The following is a 23043-nucleotide window of genomic DNA, read 5'->3' as shown; positions in this document are numbered from 1 at the left end:
TTACTTATTTATTGGTCAGCAGGTAAAGATGACTGCCACCAAGCCTGGTGACCTGAGTCTGATCCTTGGTCACACCTAGTGGAAGCAGAGCACTAACTCTCAACAAGTTGTCCTCTTGCCTCCACAGGTGTGCACCCCACCCACCCCATGGCCATAAATATAAATAAATATTTAAAGCTGTTGGTTCTTTTTGAAATATACATCATATATGTGTGTAGCTCTGCTTGTGGATGCAGGTGCCTGTGGATGCCAGAAGAGAGGGTGTTAAATTCCTGGAGTTGGCGTTACAGGTGGTGAGCTGTCATTGGTAGCAGGACCTGAAATATGTATGAACAGTACATGCTCTTAACTACTGAGCCTTCTTTCTAGCCCCTTTTTTTCTGTTTTTTTTTTTTTTTTTTTTTTTTTTTTTGCTTATTTTTGTTTTGAGGCAGAGTCTCATATATAGCCCTGACTTGCTTTGAACTCAGAGGTTGACCTACCTCTGCTTCTAGTGCTGGAATTAAAGACCTGCCTTAGTTACTGTTTTATTTCTGTAAGGAAACACCATGACCAAGGCAGTTTATAACAGAACACATTTAATTGGGGACTTGCTTACAGAGGGTTAAGTTCCTTATCATCATGGCAGAGAATATGGTAGCAGGCAGGCATGGTGCTGAGAGGGCAAGAGAGACAGAAAGGGATAGCGGCGGGCATGGGCTTTTGAACCTAAAAGCCCACCCCCCAGAGTCATACCTCTAGCAAGGACATACTTAGTTCTTCCTAAACAGTCCGCCAACATAACCAATCAAATATGTAAGCATGTGGGGGCCATTCTCATTGAAACTGTCACTGAGAAGTATTCCATTTTATTTATTGACAAACATCCCAAAACATTGAGTTTTCAGTCTTAATGGAATGATGGAATGAAGATGTTGCAACTGAGCAGAGGTTTTTTTTTCCTCCCTTTAATTTGAGGCATTACTCATGTGACTGTATGATTAAGGAGGTCTGTAATCCCACCACTTAGGAACTTGAGGCAGGAGAATGACCATGAGTTTTAGACCTGGCCTCAATGGGCATCTGCACATATTTATGTATAGCCTTAGAAATACACATAATTAGCCGGGCGGTGGTGGCGCACGCCTTTAATCCCAGCACTCGGGAGGCAGAGGCAGGCGGATCTCTGTGAGTTCGAGGCCAGCCTGGTCTACAAGAGCTAGTTCCAGGACAGGCTCCAAAACCACAGAGAAACCCTGTCTCGAAAAACAAAAAAAAAACAAAGAAATACACATAATTAAACTATTATTTCTTTTTTTCTTAAGCTTTATTTTTGTTATTTTTAAATCATGTGTTATCGTTTCCAAAAGAAATGTGTGCTAGGGGCTGGAGAGATGTCTCTGTGTTAAGAACACTTGCTGCTCTTCTAAGGGACATTGGTTCAATTCTTAATGTTGACTTTAACCATCCATAACTCCAGTTTCACAGACTCCAATGTCCTCTTTTTTTTTTTTCCTCCAAGACAGGTTTCTCTGTGTAATCTGTGTAGCCTTAACTGTCCTGGAACTCAGATCATCCTGCCTCTGTCTGGATTAAAGGCGTGTGCTACTGCCCAACTCAAGATGTCTTTGAAAGTCACCCAAAGTTCAGAATTCCATCAGTGAGGTGTTTTCTCACCTGGTTAATTACAGTATAATGCAAGAGCTGAAAGAAGGGACTTGGGCTGTGTGAGAGCCAGTTACATTTCAAGTTTTAATTACAATATATAAGAGATCCATTAAACAAAAATCTTCTGCTCTGCAGGCCCCTTGCCCAAGGACAGATAGTTCCTGAAATGCTGAAGGCTACTGTTTATGGGAGTTAACAAGCCACACGGTTTCAGTACCCTAAATAAGTTTGTTTGACCCATCTGTACCGGATGTGCTTGATCACATGTGGACAGGTGGTTCACAGGCAGGACACACATCAAGATATATACCTGTCCCTGATTGGATGTGGGCCGGAGGTACATCTGGATGAACGTGATGGGAAATGCGATGAATTAGGGGTTTTTCTTAAGCCTTTGCCTTACCTGATTCTGGGCCATTATTTCCCAGGAACATGAGTATGTACCGGGCCAGAGCCCATCCACCTGGCTAGTATTTAATTAAAACTTGCTTCAAATTTGGCTTTAAACCATGGTAGTGGTTTTATTCTTGAATAGTGGGATTCATGGCTGAAGAGGAGGCTGAGTGGTTAGGAGCACTTGCTGCCCTGGGGAGGACCAAGTTTGGTTCTCAGCACCCACAGTGGACAGCTCACAACTGCTTCTAATTAGCTAGATGACCTGGTGCCCTCTTCTGGCCTCCACAGGCACTTCATTCAGGTGCACATAGCAGTGGTTCTCAACTTGGGGGTCGAAGTTCCCTTGGGAATAAGATAACATCAGATGTCCTACATATCAGATATTACATTACGATTCATAACTAACAAACACAGTTGTGAATTAGCAATCAAAATTTTATGGTTGAGGATCACTACATGAGGAACTGTATAAAAGGACTGAAGCATTAGGAAGGTTGAGAACTACTGACATACATATGTACACATTTTAGTTATGATAAAAATATTCACTTAGAGCAAGGAGTTTGCACCTTCCTAAAATCTACAGCATAATTAGTCTTTGAATCAAAGCTTCCTCATACAGATGGTTGAATCATGTGAAGCAGAGTTCAGTTACAGGATAAACCCAAATATGTATTAGGTGGTGTTCTAGACATGAATCTCCCTAACTAGAATCTTCTAGAATCTGTTTTGGGTTTGGTAGAGGTTGGTTTCGTTTGAGATGGGGCCTCATGTAGTCTAAGCTAGTCTCAGACTTGCTGTGTAGCTAATACTTTCTGACCCTCCTGCCTCCACACCCCATTTTCTGGGATTACAGGTATGTGCCACTATGCCCTGTCTTATGCAGTCCTGAGGAGCAAAGACCCCCTGTGGTTGCTAAACAAGGATTGTGCTAACTGAGCTGCATCCCAGCCCTTGTAGCATGTGCTTGTTGGGCATTTCTCCAGGGACCCTCTAGGTAGATCGTTGTGCTGCCGTACTTTTATCTGTGTACAAGTGCTCTTCTTTACCTTCTATTTGCTGGCCCAAGTACTAGCAGGACCATGAAAGGGAGGTACTATAGCTCTGGGTGTTGAACCTAACTGGGGTGGCGAGAGAATGAAGTAAAAATGAACACACAGATGCACAGAAAAGCTGTTTGTTCATTGCACTGAGCTAATGAACAAACCTCAATACTCCAGAAGATCAGGGTGTTTATTACATGCGGCTGATTAGAACAGCAGGGTTTCTGGTATACAAGAGGATCATGGAGGCATGTTTAGCTAATCGTGGTAAGAACAGTCTCTTCAGGGGAGCAGTCTTCAAAGTGCAAATTCAGGGGGAATAGCTGTGGTATACATTTTCTGGATATACTGGCAACAGTCACACTCAGACCCCTGAGTAAGGCTGTGCCATCCCTCTGAGCCTCACTGGGATCGAACAGACAGACAGCTCTGCCCTTTTCTCATGGGTCCGTGGCTAGGGCCTGTGACATGGTCGTGTCAGCAGTTCACTCAGGGCTTCCTGCACTCCTTCCCTGAAGGGACTTCTCCAGCTTTCACAGTTCCTTCCCTTTTGGGTACAGTAATGAATTCTTTAAGGTGGGAGATAGAGAGGTGGCTCAGCAGTTAAGAGCATTTGCTGTTCTTGCAGAGGACTTGGGTTCCGTTCCCAGCACCCACATGGCAGTATACAGCAATCTATTTCCTCCTATTCCAGTAGGTCCAGTGGCCTCTGGGCCTTGCAAGCATATGCACTAGTACATGCAGGCAGAACACTTTATAACATTTAAAAATTAATGCCAGGCATGGTGGCTCACGCCTTTAATTCCAGCATTCAAGAGGCAGAGGAGGCAGATCTCTGTGAGATTGAAGCCAGCCTGGTCTACAAACCAAGTTCCCACTGTTACACAGAGAAACTCTCTCTTGAAAAACCTATATAAATAAATAATCTTAAAACAGAAGTAGCAGCCACAGTGGCTGAAAGCTAGAGGTCAAGGACAGTAGACCGTGTTTAACCTGCTTGATGCCCCAGTCCAGTCCCTAGCAACAGCGTAGGAGGTTAGCCCTGGGTTCTCAGGAAAGAGTCCTCTACTAGTCCTGAGCTCCCTTGGCTTCCTTTCTGCTACACAAAGGGATCCAGCTCATATTGCGATTTGCTTCCTAATGTGTCTGAGCCTCTGGGATTGACTTCACGTCACCTCTCTCTACTCTTCCTGCCCTCACATTGTTTCAAATGGTGCACGAGATAACTGAAACTACAGCACGCCTCTCAATACCTGTTATAGTTTACCCAACACCATAGAATCCTAGCTCCATTCTTGCATAAACCCTTCAGAGCACGCTGACCTGTTTTTGAGTGAACACTTTATTATCAGGCAGGAGACAAAGATCAAATGCTGGGACTGGGGACAGCTGTTAAGAGCATTTGCTTCCAAGCACTCAAGTATCAGTTGACAGCCATCTATAATTATAATTCCAGGCGATCTGATGCCCTCTCTCCTCCACCGGCACCAGGCAAAACACCCATGTAAATTTTTAAAAGTTGTTTTAGTTTTAAGGGAGTGATGAAAGATTTGTTAACAAAGGTTGGAACAAAGTAAACTGGCTAATGACTAGCGGACAGACAATAGCCAAGTAGGTGTACAGAAAGCAACTATTACTTGCAGACCGCGGGGAGAGAAGGAAAAATAGAACAACATACTTGGAGCCACAGCTGAACTCCTGACCCTTCCAAGGAATCCATTTACCACAAGAACAGGAATATGCAGGCCTAATGGAAGTGGAGAAACATTCCACCAGATAGGGAGACAGTGGGGTTGCCAGATACCACAGGGGACATGCAATGCAGTGAATGGCGTAATAAACGTCCTGTACTTAATGGCAATTGGAAAGAGTTGCAGGCTGGCACAGCCATGTGTTCCAAGAAACCTTTATAAGAGAGAGCATAATGTGAGGGGCCAGCTGGCTGATTCTGAGAACAGAGAGGTGAGCATCAAGGGGTTTTTCATGAACCACGGTACAATGAATGAGAAAGAAACAGCACCCAGAAAGAAAGTGCTTGTATGTTTCTACTTGACAGTCTGATATTGAACCTTAGAGCAAAGGAGAAACGGAGGTTTGGGAGCTGGAGAGATGACTCAGTGGCTAAAAGCACAGCCCATTCTTTCAAAGGTCCTGGGTTCAATTCTCAGCCACCAGACAGTGTCTCACAAGCATCTCTTAAGGAAACTGAGCTATTGAAAAGCCATGTTTTTGTTAAAAAAACAATCATCCAGATGATTCGAGAATGAGTATGAATTTTTAAAGCCAACTGTGGAGAGGAGAAAGCTCTTCTTTAACTTCTTCCTCCAGTTTCTGAAACAATATTAGGAAATTTGATCCCAGGAAAGACCACTTCTACGACTGAGAAGAGCAAAATTTGGTGAGAGTAAAGCAGTTTTTCTACAGCTCCACCCCAGTAAGTAGCCAGGGTAGAGAATTTTCCTACAGGCAAGCCTCACGTAAACGGCATTGCTATTTGGAGTAACTGAAAAATTTCTGAAGAACTTAGATTTATTCTGTATGATTCTGAAAAGCGAATGTACATAAAGCCTGTTTCGGCTCATTCCAAGAGGGAAGCGTTCAAGCTAATGGGCAAGTGCCACGGGAGGAAAAGAACCATACAAATGAAACAGAGCGCGACGCAAACTCGAAATTGCAGCTGGTTCTGCTAATAAAATAGAGCGTCAGTAGCAATGTTTTCAGTACAGAGTTGTTTCGGCTCGAAGTAGTCGGGGTCACACGGGTGTTTTCTGTACCTCTAGGTCAAGCTAAGAAGCCCACGAACGTGTGACAGCCAGAGTCTTCTCTGCTGTTTCTATCACTAGATCATATCCGAAAAGCAGCGCTCTCAGCTGAGAACACTACAAATCCCATCGTGCCTCTCCAGCTGAGGTGGGAGGGTCCTTGGTGCACGTGGTGGCTCTGACCAATAACGACTATCGTTACAGCGAACAGTTTGACCGCGTTTGTAAAAGGCCGCAACAGGCAAAGAGAGAGGCGGCGAGGGCGGTCGCCATCGAGAGGTCCCTAGGGGTGCGAGACAGGTAAGGGAGCCCCCTGTGTGCGAGGCTGGGCAGCGGCCGGGCACAGCTGGGGTTGGGAGTCAAGGCGGAGAATGTGTTCTCGAAATTGCGTGTCGGGGTAGTTACACTTCTGGTGGGGCCTCACTTGGCACCGGAAGTGAGTGTCGTGCGGAGGATGCCGGGATGCAGGTCGCATGGGAAATGCGTTTTGCAGACGGATGGTCCCGGAAGCGGCGCTTAGGCGCGCGCTCCTTAACACAGTGGGACTGAGGCCCGGACTCTGTGATCTGACAGCAACCCACCTGATTCCCCACACTCAGTGAAGTCTTGCGAGCCTTGACACTTCGCTCCAATCCGACAGTCTCATCCCTAAATAGCGCCTCCACAGATCCCTTCAGTGAATGCGCTACTCCAGCAGTTCCTCCTCACCTGGGGAGCGCTAAACACGTCCAAACCAGCGTCCCACACACCGATCTGCAGCTGGGTGGCTTCAGGGCGAAATCCACCTAGTTCCTGGGTTCCCTTTGCCAGCGCCAGGCGATGTTCATCCTCTTTGTAAAGAGAATCGACCGTCCCGAGACCCTTCAGGTTTCCAGCGCAGCTTCTTCACAAGTCGCGTTCCTTGTGTATCCTTTAAAGACAGATAGTCTGCAAGCCGGGCTCGGTTGCGCTGCCTGTTATCCCGGCACTCGGGAGGCAGAGGCAAGAGGATCTCGAGTTCGAGGACAGCTAGGCTAGGTCGCAGACCCTACCCCCCACGTTTACCCCCTCCCCCAACACTAGCTGGGCGTGGTAGCGCACGCTTTTATCCCAACTTTCTGCTTGAGACCGGCGGGTCTGTTGAGTTCAAGGCTAGCCTGGTCTAGGAAAACCTCTGTCTCAAAAAAGAAAACTGTAATGAGTCATAGTAGTACATGGTTTTTTTTTTTTTTTCTTTTTTGGTTTTTCGAGACAGGGTTTCTCTGTGGCTTTGGAGCCTGTCCTGGTCTTGTCCTGGTCTTGTAGACCAGGCTGGTCTCGAACTCACAGAGATTCACCTAGTTTTAAAATTCAAATAGTAAAAAATGAAATGTAAATCTCCATTTCCCAGGTCACAGATCACTGCTGAGACAATAGACAACTATACTGTGTCCTTTCTTTTTTAAAAAACAACAACAACAACAACAAAATGTGTGTGTGTGTGTTTCAGTATGCCAAAGGGGTTGGTTTCCTTGGAAATAGAGTTATAGGAAGTTATACGCCCCCTGATGTGGGTGCTGGTGACCGAACTTGGGTCCTCTAGAAGCAGTACATGCTCTTAACCACAGAACCATCTCTCCAGCCGCCCCCTCATTAAGTTTTTTTCTTTTTAAAACAAAACATAGCATACACAAAGCACTACCCCTTTTACACTCCACAGCATGTGTTGATACATGTTCATTACACAGATACAGCTTTTAGTGGTTTTACAGTAGCCCATTACCTAGTTACACTGTACTTAGTTCTTTACTGAAAGTTCTCTTCCTGTTATGCAGTTAGGAAATCTCACAGAGGATCTTTGTGATTTGGAGGTCAGCCTGGTCCACATATTGACTTGAAGAACAGCTCAGGTGTACATAGTGAAACCCTATCTCAAAAAGCAGAGTAGGGGCTGGAAGGATGTCACAGTCATTAAGAGTGCATACTGCTCTTGGAGAGGGTCTGAGTTCAATTCCCAGCACCCATGTCTAGTAGCTCACAACTACCTATAACTGCAGTTCCAAGGGTATCCAGTGCATCAGTCCTCCAGAATGCCTGTACTCATGACATAGCCTGACACAGGCACACATGGACGTGTGATTAAAAGTAAAAATGAAAGTATATTCGTACAAATTATGATATCTTAGAAGTGAAATTATTAAAGCAAAGTGTTTATTACTACATATTTTGATTTACATCCTTTTCAACAGAATGGTGAGATATATTCACATTAACAATGTGACAATGAATACTTTACATTCTATTAATAAGTACTTTGCTAAAATTTTACTTTCTGGTTTATTCGTGTGACTTACAGTGCTAGGGATTAAATCCGGGGCCTTCAGCATGCTGGGAAGTACCTCGTTTCCAGGCTTGTAACTCCTGTAGAGGCCTTTCCATATAAAGTCCTAACTCTTCTAAAGCTCTTTTCTGGTGACTCTTTTTCCTCCCTAAGAGGGAATTTCTGTTCTGGAACTCACTTTGTAGACCAGGCTGGCCTTGAACTCACAAGATGGCTTTTTTAAAAAATATATATATATAATATTTATTAATTATGTATACAGTATTCTGTCTGTGTGTATGCCTGCAGGCCAGAAGAGGGCACCAGACCCCATTACAGATGGTTGTAAGTCACCATGTGGTTGCTGGGAATTGAACTCAGGACCTTTGGAAGAGCAGGCAATGCTCTTAACTTCTGAGCCATCTCTCCAGCTCCGCTTTTTTTTTTTTTTTTAAATTTTAATTGGTACGAGGGACTGAAACTAGAAGCCTCTGGGTAAGCACTCTATGATTAAACTATTTCTCAGCCCTTGCTTTAAAAAAATTTTTTTTTAACATTTATTCATGTACATGAGTGTCTGTATACCACCACCCAGATGCCTGGTGCCCTCAGAAGTGAAAAGGCATTGGATCCCTTAGAGCAGGAGTTAGAGATGGTCATGAGCAACCTTGTGGGTCCTGGCAACTGAACCCAGTTTCTCTGCTATTAACCCCTGGGCCATCTCACTGGCCTCCCCACCACCTTTTTTTCTCAAAAGATTTGCTTATTTTTATTTTATGTGCTTGAATGTTTGTTTACATGTATGTCTATTCATCCCTTCAGAGACCAGAAGAAAGAATTAGACCTCTGGAGCTGAACTTACAGGCAATTCTGAGTAGCCATGTGGGCACTGGGAACTAAACCCAAGTCCTCTGCAAGAGCAACAAGTGCTCTTAACCACTGAGCCATCTGCAGATCTCTCTTTTTCTTTTTCTCTCTTTCTTATGCCTTTAGCATTTGAATTTCATTGTCCCTCTCTTTTATAAGATAGTAATAGTTTTATTGAAATGCTGTACACATAGAATCAACCTTTTAAAAAATATTACAACTCAAGAGATCTTGTAAATCTACAGAATTGAAAAGCATTTCATAGAGTTGTATAATATCTTTCATCATCCCAAAAGAAACCATCACTACTAAATCCCTTCTCCACCCAGCCCTGTACCATTAGACTCTTTCTGTCTTTATTTTCCTATTCTGAATGTTTCATTCATGGAATCATACAATATATGATCTTCTATACTTAGCTCCTTTCATGCAGATACTATTTACAGTGGCTAATCATGAGAAATCTTGCTCAACATACATATTCAGTAGTCTGCAAATAACACTACAGCAGATACCATATGATGCCCACTGTAGTCAGATGACTTTAAGGGAGAAGACTATGCAGATGCAGAAATCTTAGGTTGTCTGTGGAAATAGTGAGGGTACACCTCCTTTGGAAAAGGCTTTTCAGATCTGAAAATGTTCAGTGTTCAGAGATAGGCATGTTTACTGTGTTTGAACATTATGCAGTGTTTACATGTTTTGAAATATATAACCCAGCATTGTGGTCCATGCTTATAATCCTGTTACGTAGGAGACTGAGGCAAGAGCATTATCAAGAGTTCGAGGCCTGCCTGGGCTATATAATAAGTTCCAGGTCACAGAGTAAAACCCTAACTTAAAAAAATAAAAGAAGGAACTGGGAGGTGGTGGTGCACACCGTTAATCTCAGTACTCAGGGAGTCAAATGCAGGCAGATCTCTGTGAGTTCGAGGCCAGCCTGGTCTACAGAGTGAGTTTCAGGACAGCTAGAGATACACAGAGAAACCCTGTCTCTAAAAAGCCAGCAAAGCAAAACCAAACCAAAACAAAAAGGAACAGGTGGTGGTGGTACACGCCCTTCATTCCGCCACTCAAGGGACAGAGGCAGGTGGATCTTTGTGAGCTCAAGGCCAGCCTTGTGTGCAGAGCTAGTTCCAGGACGCTCAGGACTATTAAGCAGAGAAACCCTGTCTTGGGGGAGGAAATGTGGATAAACAAACATGACCTACCAATACACTGAAATACTGCATTAAATAAAGATTTGCAGGAATTAGAATGATAGCTCAGCAGTTAAAAGTGCTTGCTGCTCTTTAGAGGACAAGAGTTTGGTTCCCAGCACTCGTATCAGGCAGCTTTTTAACTGCATGTAACTCCAGCTCCAGAGGATCCCATACCTTCTTCTGGCCTCCATAGGCATCTGCATTCACATGTGTATATACTCATACAGACAGATACACACTACAAATAAATCTCTGGAAACATTTTAATTAGTTGGGTATGCTACCTCATGCCTTTAATCAGGAGGCAGAGGAAAGGGAATCCCATTATTTCCAGGAGTTTCAAGCCCGCCAGGGCTACATAGTGAGACCCTGTCCCAGAAACAAAGCAAAAAGACTCTGCACAAGCTAATACAAATATGCATGTGTATGTGTATTTGTAAAGTTAGTTCTCTATGATTTTTATGTAGAATTGGCAGTATGTTATACAATCTGATTTGCCCCTAATTTTTTTTTAAAAAAGAATCACAAGACGATTATTTCTTTTTCTTTTAATAAAAAAGCATTGGGGGCTGGAGAGATGTCTCAGCAGTTAAGAGCACAGGCTGCTCTTCCAGAGGTCCTGAGTTCAATTCCCAGCAACTATCTGTATTGAGATCTGGTGCCCTCTTCTGGAGGCAGAATGTTGTATACATAATAAATAAATAAATCTTTAAAAAAAAAAAAAAGCATTAGCCGGGTGATGGTGGCGCACGCCTTTAATCCCAACACTCGGGAGGCAGAGGCTGGTGGATCTGTGAGTTTGAGGCCAACCTGGTCTGCAAGAGCTAGTTGCAGGGCAGCTAGGACTGTTACACAGAGAAACCCTGTCTCGGTGGCGGGGAGGGAGAAAAGAAAAGAAAAGATGGTTCTTATAGTGAAGTTCCTGTCTTGCAATATTAGGACCTAAATTCTGATCCACAGAACACACATAGAGTCAGGCACAGAGGTGCATACTCGTGATCCCAGTGCTTGGGAGGCAGAGCCAAGAGGATCCCTGGGGTTTGCTTGGCAATCAGTCTAGACAAAATGGTGAGTTCCAGGTTCAGTAAAAGACTGTTTCAAAAAATGAGGCGTAAGGCTGGAGAGATAGTTCAGTGGTAAAGAGTATTTGTTGTTCTTGCAGAGGACCAGGGTTCAGTTTCCAGAACACACATGGTAGCTCACAGTAATCTGTAACTCCAGTTCCAGGGGATCTGATGCACTTTTCTGGCATTAAAGGCAGTGGTGGCTCATGCCTTTAATCCCAGCACTCAGGGAGGCAGAGGCATGTGGATCTCTCTGAGTTCAAGATCAGCCTAGTCTACAAAGTGAGTTCCAGGACAGCCAGGGATACACATAGAAACCCTGTCTCGAAAAACAAAGAATTCAATGAAAAATAAGAAAACATAAGGGACTCAAAGATATTATGTGTTACATTAGGGAAGATGAATGACCAGTTCTATACTGTAAATTCTAGTGCTCTGTCAGCCCTGTATAATGGCGTTATTATTGCTACATTACTTTCTTGTTAGAAGTATAAACTGTTAATTTTCATAGCAGTATCTGACATATATTTCTCAAATAATTGTTAAACATTGGGCTGTAGATCCTCTGGGGCCTTTTACTTTTGCTGGTGTTCTGCTCTGAGGACTGCCCACTACTTCACGTAGGCCATGTGTGTGCTCTACTGCTGAGGCGGTCCCGGCCCTGTTAGAAATGGCCCTTGCCTATTTCTAAGTAGAAGGAGCCATCTTTGTCATATGACAGCTGTCTTCTCTTGTTTTGCTTTAGGCTGCCAAGATCTCTATCTAGAGGAACTGGAATCTGACTGGAACCCTGAGCCAGAGCTTTGCCAGGGGGAAACAGAATGTCTGCATTGTTACAGCAAACAAAGATCAGCCTCCAGAAGACTTAGGCAGGGCACATCTCAGTGCACGTGGGCATGCCTGTCAGTGCCGTCTGATCATCACAGACTAATGGGACACACTTGGGGTCTCATGGACACAGGTGCCACTGTTCTCCGGGCACCCTGGCAGCGGGTACAGGTAGGATTGGAAAGGATTGGGCCGGGTTCTGGAGGACCAGTAAAAGGGAAGTAACCCATCTTCCTGCGCTCTGGTCTTTTCTTAGTGAGACAGGTTCTCATGTAGCCCAGGTTAGCCTTGAACTCCTTTGTAACTGAGGATGACAATGAATTCATATTCCTCTTGTCTACCTCCTGAGTACTGGGGTACAGGCATCTCCAGTTTATGCAGTGCTGAAGCAGCTCTCCAGTCCCAACAATAAGGAGGCTAAGGCAGGAGACTCTGGAAGAATTTGAGACTAGCCTGGGCTACTGTCTTAGTTAGGGTTACTATTTCTGCAAAAAGCAAGCTGGGGAAAAGGGGGTTTATTTGGCTTACACTTCTATATCACTGTTCATTCATCAAAGGAAGTCAGGACAGGGCAGGAACCTGGAGGCAGGAGCTGATGCAGAAGCCATGGAAGAATGCTGTTTACTTGTTTCTTTCTTTCTTTCTTTCTTTCTTTCTTTCTTTCTTTCTTTCTTTCTTTCTTTCTTTCTTTCTTTCTTTCTTCTTCTTCTTCTTCTTCTTCTTCTTCTTCTTCTTCTTCTTCCTCTTCCTCTTCCTCCTCTTCCTCCTCTTCCTCCTCTTCCTCCTCTTCCTCCTCTTCCTCCTCTTCCTCCTCTTCCTCCTCTTCCTCCTCTTCCTCCTCTTCCTCCTCTTCCTCCTCTTCCTCCTCTTCCTCCTCTTCCTCTTCCTCTTCCTCTTCCTCTTCCTCTTCCTCTTCTTCTTCTTCTTCTTCTTCTTCTTCTTCTTCTTCTTCTTTTTGGTGTTTCAAGACAGGGTTTCTTTGTAGCTTTGGAGCCAGTCCTGGAACTAGCTCTTGTACACCAGGCTGGCCTCGAACTCACAAAGATCCACCTGTCTCTGCTGGGATTAAAGGTGTGTGCCACCACCTGGCTCAGCCTGTTTTCTGACCACCAGCCCAGGGATAGCATCCCACAATAGTCCATCATCAATCACAAATTAAGAAAATGCCCAGCCTTATAAAGTCATTCTTTCAATTGAGGGTCCCTCCTTTCAAGTAACTCTAGATTGTGTCAAGTGGAAATTACCTAGCACAGCTGTATTTTGTTGTTGTTGTTGTTTTTTTTGGGGGGGGCTTTTATTTTGAGACAGGGTTTCTCTGTGTATCTCTGACTGTCTTGGAACTCACTCTGTAGACCAGGCTGGCCTTGAACTCACAAAGATCTGCCTGCCTCTTCCTCCCTGAGTGCTGGGATTAAAAGTGTGCGCCATATAATCGCCCAACTCTCAGCTACATTTTTACAAGCTAATCTGAGCTACAAAGTGAGAATCAATGTCAAAAATAAATAAATAGAAATCCCTCCCTCTCTTTTTCTCTCTCTCAACGTTAACTTTGTGTAAATGTGTTCTCCTTTCTCTCTAGGGGCTGTGAACAATGGAATCAAACTCTCAGAGGACTAAAGTTCCAGCTTTCTTATCTGACTTGGGGAAGGCCACATTGAGGGGAATCAGGAAGTGTCCCCGTTGTGGTACGTACAATGGAACCCGTGGATTGAGCTGTAAGAACAAGACATGCGGAACCATATTTCGCTATGGTGCCCGGAAGCAGCCTAGTATTGAAGCTGTCAAAATCATCACAGGCACTGATTTACAGGTGTACTCTGTGCGGCAAAGAGACCGGGGCCCTGACTACCGATGCTTTGTGGAGCTAGGTGTTTCAGAGACGACAATCCAGACAGTGGATGGGACAATCATCACTCAGCTGAGCTCTGGCCGGTGTTATGTCCCCTCATGTTTGAAAGCTGCCACTCAAGGCATCGTGGAAAACCAGTGTCAGCACATCAAGCTAGCAGTAAACTGCCAGGCAGAGGCCACCCCTCTGACGCTGAAGAGTTCAGTCCTGAATGCTATACAGGCCTCCCCAGAAACCAAACAGACCATCTGGCAGTTGGCCACAGAACCTACGGGTCCCCTGGTTCAGAGAGTCACCAAAAACATCATGGTAGTGAAATGCAAGGCGAGCCAAAAGCACAGCTTGGGCTATTTGCACACGTCCTTCATGCAGAAAATCAGCTCCAGAAGCTTGTCAGAGCGCCGCTTCTTCTGCTCCTGCCAGACTCTGAAGTCACACAAGGCCAGCGTTCCCAAGGCTGAGGCAGCCCCGCGGTGCATTCACTTCTTTGCTTGTCTCTGTGCCTTTGCCAGTGATGAAACGTTGGCTCAGGAATTCTCGGACTTCCTAAATTCTGATGCCAGCGGTAGGTGGGGAGATCGACAGTTATTCAGTGTTTATGAAATGGCAGAGAAAGTGTGCCACTGCTGCCTGTGGAGCTTGTCCTGATAGCCTTTACTTTCAGGTGCTAGACAGCACAGATAAAACGCACTCCTTTTTCAGTGTGTGTGTGCTATGTGTGTACAATGGCACACATGTGCGTATCTTAGGACAACTCTGATGTCAGTTCTCTCCTTCCACCGTTACAAGGGTTCCAGGAATTGAACTCAGGTCTGAATGGGAAGTACTTCTATCTACTGAGCCATCTCAGGTCCGAATGGCGAGTACTTCTTCTATCTACTGAGCCATCTCACCAGTGCTGCTTTTTTGAAAACACAGCTACAACAGAGCCAAAGTGTAGACAGGCGGAGTTGGCACATACCATTAATCCCAGTGCTCAAGAGACATGCTATACAGGCCTCCCCAGAAACCAAACAGACCATCTGGCAGTTGACCACAGAACCTACGGGTCCCCTGGTTCAGAGAGTCACTAAAAACATCATGGTAGTGAAATAGCCCAGATCTCTGTGAGTTCAAGGACAACCTGGTCTACAGAGCAAGTTTCAGGACAGCCAGGGCTACACAGAGAAACCTTGTCTTGGAAAAAAAAAAACCCTCAAAAAAATAAAAATAAAACATAGTGTTTTGCTAAAGTAACACAGCTGCCCTCAAACTCAATTCTCTTGCCTCCCCTACATGCTGGGATTATAGGCCATGGCCACCAATCCTGACTAGCATTCCTTCTCTGAATTCCAGCCAGCACAGCACAGGCATAAAAGTTGATTGGATAGTTGAAACTGTTGATAACAAGAGATGAACATTTTTGTTGAGACAATGAATTTAGCAAAGTGTGTGCGCGCGTTCGCACATGCTGGACATGGACCTCAGAGCCTCATACACTCCAAGCAAGTGCTCTGCATCCAAGCCACTTCCCATTCCTGAATAGAACACAGTGTTTGGGAGAGTTCTCTCAAGTAATTGATTTTACATCAGGCAACTGGTCTTTCCTGTTTTGTTTTGTTTTTTAGTTAGGATCCCATACTTTCTCTTAGATAGTTGTAGTAATTCAGAAACTTTTCTTTTTAAGGTCTTAAAGATATAATTGTGCCCCAGTTAGGCTGCCACTCAGAATCGTCTGTCTCAGCTTGTGACTCTGCTGCCTCTAAGCCACGGAAGAGGAAGAAGGATGAAGTATCTGGTGAGACACTTTTACTTATTTGTTTGGTATTTGGAGATTGTCTTCTGTCTTTCATAGAATCTGAGGAATTATGAGAAAGGACTCTTGTTCTTTTGTTTTGTTTTTGTTTTTCAAGACAGGGTGTCTCTGTGTAGACCTGGCTGTCCTTGGACTCACAGAGATCTGCCTGTCTCTGCCTCCTGAGTGCTGGGATTAAAGGCTTGAGTGACCACCACCTGTCTTAGATGCTTTAGATTATTATCAAATCAATTTTTATAATTTTACAGAATTTAATATGGTATTTTATTTTATGTGTGTCTTACCTGTATGTATACACATTACATGTATGTTTGTGTACCGTGTATGTATCTGGTACCTGAGGAGGCCAAAGAATATGGAATCCCCTGGAACTGGAGTCACAAGAGGTGTGAGCCACGATGCAGGTATTGGGACCTAAACCCAACTGGTTTCTCTGCAAGAACAGCCAGTGCTCTTAGCTGCTCATCCATTGATTGCTCTAGGCCCAGGTTTGCAGACTTCTTTTAAGATTATTATTTTTTGTCTGGGCTGGATTGGTAGCTTCACTAGTGGGTAAAGGCTCTTGCTATCAAGTCAGAGGACCTGCGTAATTGAGGTCGATCCCTGGGACCCACATGATGGAACAAAAAAGCTAATTCCCCTAAATTATCCTCTGACCTCTACATGTGCCCTGTGGCACACCTGTAAACACACATACAAAAATAGATAAAAATATTGAGGGCTGGAGAGATGGCTCATAGCAGCTCACAACTCTCTGTAACTCCAGTTCCAAGGGTTCTGACATCTTCACAAAGATATACATAAAGGCAAAAACAGCAGTCCATGTAAAATAAAAATAATCTTTAAAAATCAATCAAAATTTAACAAAAAATGTAACACTGTGTGTGTGTGTTCTTGAGTGAAGGTTGGTTCTCTCCTTCTACTGTGTGGCTCCCAGGAATTGAACTCGGATCTTTAGGTTTGACATGTACCTTTCTCCACTGAGCCATCTTACTGACCTGCAGATTTTGCCTGGAGAGTTGAGTGATAGGTTGGGACTGACATTTTTGAGACAGAGTCTCACATGACTGAGTCTAACTTTGAATTTACTGTGTAGCTTTAACTCTTGATCCTCCTGCCTCTTCTTCCCACCTGCTAAGGTTACATACCTGGCTGCAGAAATGATGTCATGTTTTGTTTTGGTCTGGTTTTTGGATTTAAGTTTGTTTTTCAAGACAGCTTCTTTTGTGTAACCCTGGCTGTCCTAAAACTATCTCTGTAGACCAGGCTGCCTCAAGCTCACGGGGATCTCTCTCTGCCTGCCTCTACTCTGGAGTGCTGGGATTAAAACGTGAGCCACCACCATCTGATTTTGTTTTCTTTCTTGATACAAGATCTCCTAAATCCCAGAGTAGCCTCAAAGTGGAAGATGACCTGAATTTATTCTCCTGCCTCCACTTCCTGCTTGCTGGGATTACAGGTTTATGCCAGCATCCTCAGTTCTTGGGGCATGGAAGCTCAATCCAGGATTTAGAGAGTGTTAAGTGTGTATTCCACCAGCTGAGTTGCTTCCCATTCTTTAAGCGTGTTAAGAATTGTAATCTAATCTGTGCTCTAGGTGCACAGATGAACAGCTCACTGATGCCGCAAGACACAGTAACCAGCAATGCAAGGAAGAGTGCCATGAGAAAGCCTGTGGTTGCTTCTTCACTGAAAAGGCAGGGTAAGTTTCCCTTCCTAGAAGGGGCTTCATGGGTAGAAGCCATCCGGAGGTAGCCTAAAGGAATGGTCAAGAGAAACGCTGTGTGTTGTCTCCTGTGTTGTGTCATTGACATGAACAGCAGCAGCGGACGGGGTCACCGCCACCGAGGGCTCTCCTCTTCTCCAAGGTCAAATCATGCTCAAAGCCAAGCTAGGATGGAAAGATGGTCCAGCAGTTAAAAGAGCATTTTTTTTCCTCTAAGATATCATGAGTTTGGATCCCACCCCTCTCTTGGACAGCTCACAAACACCTGTAACTCTAGTTCCAAAGGATCTTCTGGCCTTGGAAGAACACATACACACAAAAACAAAACAATCTCGGCCAGCTGGCACACCTTTAATCCCAGCACTGGGAAGGCAGAGGCAGGTGAATCTCTCTGTGTTCGAGGCTGCCTAGTCTACAGAGCTAGTTCCAGGATAGCTAGGGATATTAGAGAAACCATGTCTCGAAAAAAACCAAAAAAAAAAAAAAAAAAAGGTGGGGGGCTCAATAGAACTCTTTTAGAGAGGAATTAGGTTCAATTCCTAGCATGCACTTCAAGCAACTCACTTGTTGTATGTAACTCAGCATGTAGACCACTGGCTCTGAACTTTTGATTCTACTCCAAAAGTACCTCCTGCTCCAGGGCATTCAGCACCCTCTCTGCCTCCAAGAGCACTGAGCAGGCCTGGTGGATATACATGCCATGTAAAAAATAAATAAAATCTCTAAATTTTATTTTATTATTTAGCCTTTATACACCTGTTGTTTCGCCTGCATATATGTCTGTGTACTTGCATTCAGTGCCCTCAAAGGCCAAAAGAGGCTGTTGGATTCCCCGAGACAGTTGTGAGCTGTATTGTGGGTGCTGGGAATTGAACCCAGCTCATTTGGAAGAGCAACCAGTATTCCTAACTGCTGAGCCATTTTTCCAGTTTAATTTTTAAATTAAAAAATAATGAATTATGCTGCCTATGTGGTGGTGTACTTCTGCAATGCATTCAATAGTAAGAAAGTAGAGTTCAAAGTCAGCCTGGTCTGCACTGAGTTCCAGGCCAGGCAGGGCTGCATGCGAGACCTTCCTTTAAAGAACTAAGAAGAAATAATAATAGTAACGCTCAGCCTATAACCATAGAAACAGAGTGGGTCAGTGCTTTCCAGGGTCAGTAGAAAGGTGTCTAAATGCAAATGTTTGTTGTCTGGACTGTGGCTGAACATATGGTAGAGTGCAAAGCTGTGTGCACCCACCACACACACACACACACACACACAAGAATGCAGAGCTGTGTTCTATTGTATGGAAAACTGGTGAAGGGCAAATGACTGTGTCCTGTCATTTTCTCTAGTGACTGTTTATTCTATACATTTAAACATGTTACTCTGGGGAATCTAGGTGAGGGGTATACAGGCTCTTGGAGTTTTTTTTTTTAAAGATTTATGTATGTATGTATACAGTATTCTGCCTACATATATGCTTGCAGGCCAGAAGAGGGCACAAAATCTCATTATAGATGGTTGTGAGCCACCTCATGGTTGCTGGGAATTGAACTCAGGACCTTTGGAAGGGCAGGCAGTGCTCTTAACCCCTGAGCCATCTCTCCAGCCCCAAATTTTGTTGTTTTAAGTTTGGGGACTGGGTCTCACTATGTAGCCCAGTGTGTCTTCCAGCTGCAAGTCTTACTGCCTTAGCCACCTGAGTACTTACTTGGGTTATAGGTGTGCACCATCACACCCAAGGAAGCTTTGTATTCCCTTCAACTGTATAAGAACATACAATCATATCAAAAAGTTGTATATATTCATTTAGAGAAAAAACTTAAAAATTATTGAAAACAATTTTGTTTTGTTTTTTGTTTTTCAAGACAGGGTTGCTCTGTGTAGCCCTGGCTATCCTGAAATTCACCCTGTAGACCAGGTTGTAGCAAGCTTTTTTGTCAGCCTCCAGCTCCCAAATAATGACATGGAGACTTCTTAATAATTATGAAAGCTTAGCCTTCATAACTTAGGCTTGTTCGTAACTAGCTCTTACAATTTAGCTTAATCCATTTATATTAATCTACATTTTGTCATGTGGTGTTACCTCTTCTATCTTGCACCTCCTGTTGCCTCTCCATGTTTGGCTGACAACTCTACCTTTCTTCCCAGAGTTCTTTCTCTGCCCAGAAGCCCCACCTAGACCTTCTGCCTAGCTATTGACTGTTCAACCTTTCATTACACCAGTCATCGCAATACACCTTCACATAGTATACAAATATCCCACCACATTAGGCTGGCCTCCAATTCAGATATCTGATGCCTCTGCCTCCCAAGTGCTGCCAACACCTGAGGAAACAAAATTATTGTTATGGTTTGTTTTTTAAATATTTTTTATGATTTATTTAACTTTATTTTATGTGCATTGGTGTGAAGGTGTCAGATCCCCTGCAACTGGATCTTCAGACAGTTGTGAGCTGCCATGTGGGTGCTGGGAATTGAACCCGGATCCTCTGGAAGAGTACTCAGTACTCTCCAGCCCCTTTTGATTTGTTTGTTTGTTTTTTCAAGACAGGATTTTTCTGTGTAACAGTCCTGACTGCCCTGAAACTAGCTATGTATACCAGGCTGGCCTCAAACTCAGAGATCCGCCTGCCTCTGCCTCCCAAGTTCTGGGGTTAAAGGTGTGTGCCACCACTGCCTACCCAACTGAAATTTAAAAAATTTTTAAAGCTGTAGTTATATCTTTTGTTTTGTGATGCAAAAGATTGAATTAGGGCCTCAAGTATGCCAGGTGTGTATACTCACACTGAGCCCCATATGCCCCAGCTCTTTATTCTGGCCCCTTTAACTTCCATCCCTTATTACTGTATTTCTCTGTTGTTTCCTCCAGGGCTTCAAGATTTTAGCCATTTGCCTTTTATTTAATGATAAGTCTTCTGCATTTCTGTGTACATTTTCAGTTACATGTGAACATGCCATAACAAATCAAATTGAATGACCTCTCTTAAGTTGTGTGCTCAACTTTTTGTTTTATTCTTATGTAGGCGGACATTTTTCTCCTGCCCCCTAGTTCCCAAATAATAAACACAGAGGCTTAATATTATTTATAAATGCTCAGCTGATAGCTCAGACTTGTAGCTTGCTAACTCATGCATTTGAATTAACTCATATTTCTATTTATTAGCATGGCACATTCATTTCTTGCTCCCTCTGCATCTCACTGACAACTCCTGACTCCACCTTTTTCTTCCCATCATCCTTAGTTTGGTTTCCCTGCCTTAACATAGTAAGATTATATATAAAAATACAATTATTAAGAATTACAATTATCATATCTAATCCATTTATATTTGGCAAAATTAGAGATAATACTTTGTTATCTATCTTACCTTTGTAAGTCCAAAGTTTTGTACCTAATTTATCTTTTATCCTAACTAAAGAAAATTATAGCTAGCTAATCCTCAACTCCACCAAAAACCCCAGAAGGGTGAAATGTTACCCAATGGTAGGGATCTCAAGCTTACTGGACAGTCACCCAAAGTTTCTCTGTAATGTTGGAGCATCCAACTCTGGCTTACAGGCCTTGCATATCTGACAGTCTTTTCTGTGAAGCAGGGAATTTTGAAGGAATGTCCTACCTTGTCTTAGCAACATTTGGCAATTGCCTTTCTTGCATCCTGCTGGTCCCGACAGTAACTGTCAGCATTTAAACCAAGGGCAGTTTCTTCACCCAGATGGCTAGCTTTAGCCATGAAGAAAACAAACTCCAATGGCATTTCTTCAATGCCCATCATCCTCTTTGAAGTAATTGGTGCTGCCAGGAATAGACAAGTCTCACTGTTAAGAAAAATCTAAGTTCTTAAACCATTTCAAATGCCATATTCTGCAGGTATTTAAAGTGTTTGAAGATTGCCTATCTACCCCAAATGTATTTCTTTTTTCTTTTTTTTTTATTGAAAAAAAAATTTTCTGCTTCCTCCCTGCCTCCCATTTCCCTTCCCCTCCTCCCACACCTCTCCCCCTCCCTCCACTCCTCTTCTCCTCCCTCTCCAGTCCCAAGAGCAATCAGGGTTCCCTGCCCTGTGGAAAGTCCAAGGTCCTCCCCCCTCCATCCAGGTCTAGGAAGGTGAACATCCAAACTGTCTAGGCTCCCACAAAGCCAGAACATGAAGTAGGATCAAAACCCCGTGCCATTGTCCTTGGCCTCTCGTCAGCTCTCATTGTCCGCCATGTTCAGAGAATCCGGTTTTATCCCATGCTTTTTCAGTCACAGTCCAGCTGGCCTTGGTAAGCTCCCAATAGATCTGCCCCACTGTCTCAGTGGGTGGGTGCACCCCTCGTGGTCCTGACTTCCTTGTTCATGATCTCCCTCCTTCTGCTCCTCATTTAGGACCTTGGGAGCTCAGTCCGGTGCTCCAGTGTGGGTCTCTGTCTCTCTCTCCATCCATTGCTAGATGAAAGTTCTATGGTGATATGTAAGATATTCATCAGTATGGCTATAGGATAGGTTCATTTCAGGTTCCCTATCCTCAGGTGCCCAAGGAACTAACTGGGGACATTGCTCTGGGCACCTGGTAGCCATTCCATGTTCAAGTCTCTTGCCAACCCTTAGGTGGCTCCCTTAACTAAGATATGAGTTTTTCTAGCCATGGATAGGGGCCACTGAGTCTATAATTTGTGATCCTAAAGAAGCTAAACAAGAGGGTAAACCCAAGGAAAAACATATAGTTATCCTCCTGGCTATGGGAAATAGACAAGATTGCCGGACAAAAAATTGGAATCTTGGGGGTGGGGTGGGATGGGGATGAGGGGAGATGGGGAGAGAAAAGTGTGAAGGAGAGGATGAGGGGAACTGGGGGAAACGGGATGATTGGGGATAAAGGAAGGTTGGATAGGGGAGCAGGGAAACCCAAATGTATTTCTGTATGACCTTGAAAACCTAACTAACATGACTATAAGTTTGCTATTATAGATGATTGTTAATCTGTATTTCTTAATTATATATTACATTTCTTAAAATACTTTACCTTTTTAAAGATTTATTTATTTATTTTGTATACAGTGTTCTGTCTGTGTATGTTCTGCAGTCCAGAAGAAGGCGCCAGAAATCATTACAGGTGGTTTTTGAACCACCATGTGGTTGCTGAGAATTGAACTCATGACCTCTGGAAGAGCAGCCAGTGCTCTTAACCTCTGAGCCATCTCTTCAGCTCTATTTTTAAATGAGCTTCATAAACATAATACCCTAAACTAGAGTAGAAATATATATACAGTATAACAAAATTATCTTTAAATTTATGTCAGTAAACCAAAATCTATACTAATATAAAATATGTAAGATTAATAATTGTTTTTGGATAATGTAGATTCAGTAATCTACCCTTTTATCCTATCATTTCTATATCACATCCTCCTTTCTTTTTTTAGAAAGAGATCTCTGGATTTAACTATTTTGTTTAACCTTATTTTGACTATGACCAATAACAATTTGTAAACAACCCCACCCCTTAAATAATAATAAATATCCATAACCCATCTTGTGAGAATGCGGACGTAGTTCTTTAGACTACTTCCTGTTGATTGTGGATGCTAGTAATCCTTGGACCCTAAGAAAAT

The 23043-nt window shown here is 43.6% G+C and overlaps 1 protein-coding gene across 6 annotated transcripts in view; it reads left to right on the top strand.

Moving 5' to 3' along the window:
• The first annotated feature begins 6030 nt into the window (after positions 1–6030).
• Positions 6031–23043, top strand: part of C1H2orf42 (chromosome 1 C2orf42 homolog) — a 39509-nt gene continuing 22496 nt past the window's right edge. The window contains exons 1-5 of one of the 6 annotated variants that reach the window (XM_057772040.1): positions 6031–6148; positions 12005–12258; positions 13667–14501; positions 15603–15713; positions 17329–17433. In XM_057772040.1, the coding sequence (XP_057628023.1) occupies positions 13679–14501; positions 15603–15713; positions 17329–17433 (1039 nt within the window). In that variant the 5' untranslated portion in view covers positions 6031–6148; positions 12005–12258; positions 13667–13678. Of the gene's footprint in view, positions 6149–6241; positions 6285–6342; positions 6716–6762; positions 6866–7946; positions 8060–12004; positions 12259–13666; positions 14502–15602; positions 15714–17328; positions 17434–23043 lie in introns of those variants that run through there. The other 5 variants (XM_057772073.1, XM_057772047.1, XM_057772056.1 and 2 more) reach the window with 5 other exon arrangements.

The sequence above is a fragment of the Chionomys nivalis genome, chromosome 1 (assembly GCF_950005125.1).
Source record: "Chionomys nivalis chromosome 1, mChiNiv1.1, whole genome shotgun sequence".
Taxonomy (NCBI): domain Eukaryota; kingdom Metazoa; phylum Chordata; class Mammalia; order Rodentia; family Cricetidae; genus Chionomys; species Chionomys nivalis.
The sequence above is the reverse complement of the archived record's forward strand: the minus strand, read 5'-3'. Positions and strand labels throughout refer to the sequence as shown.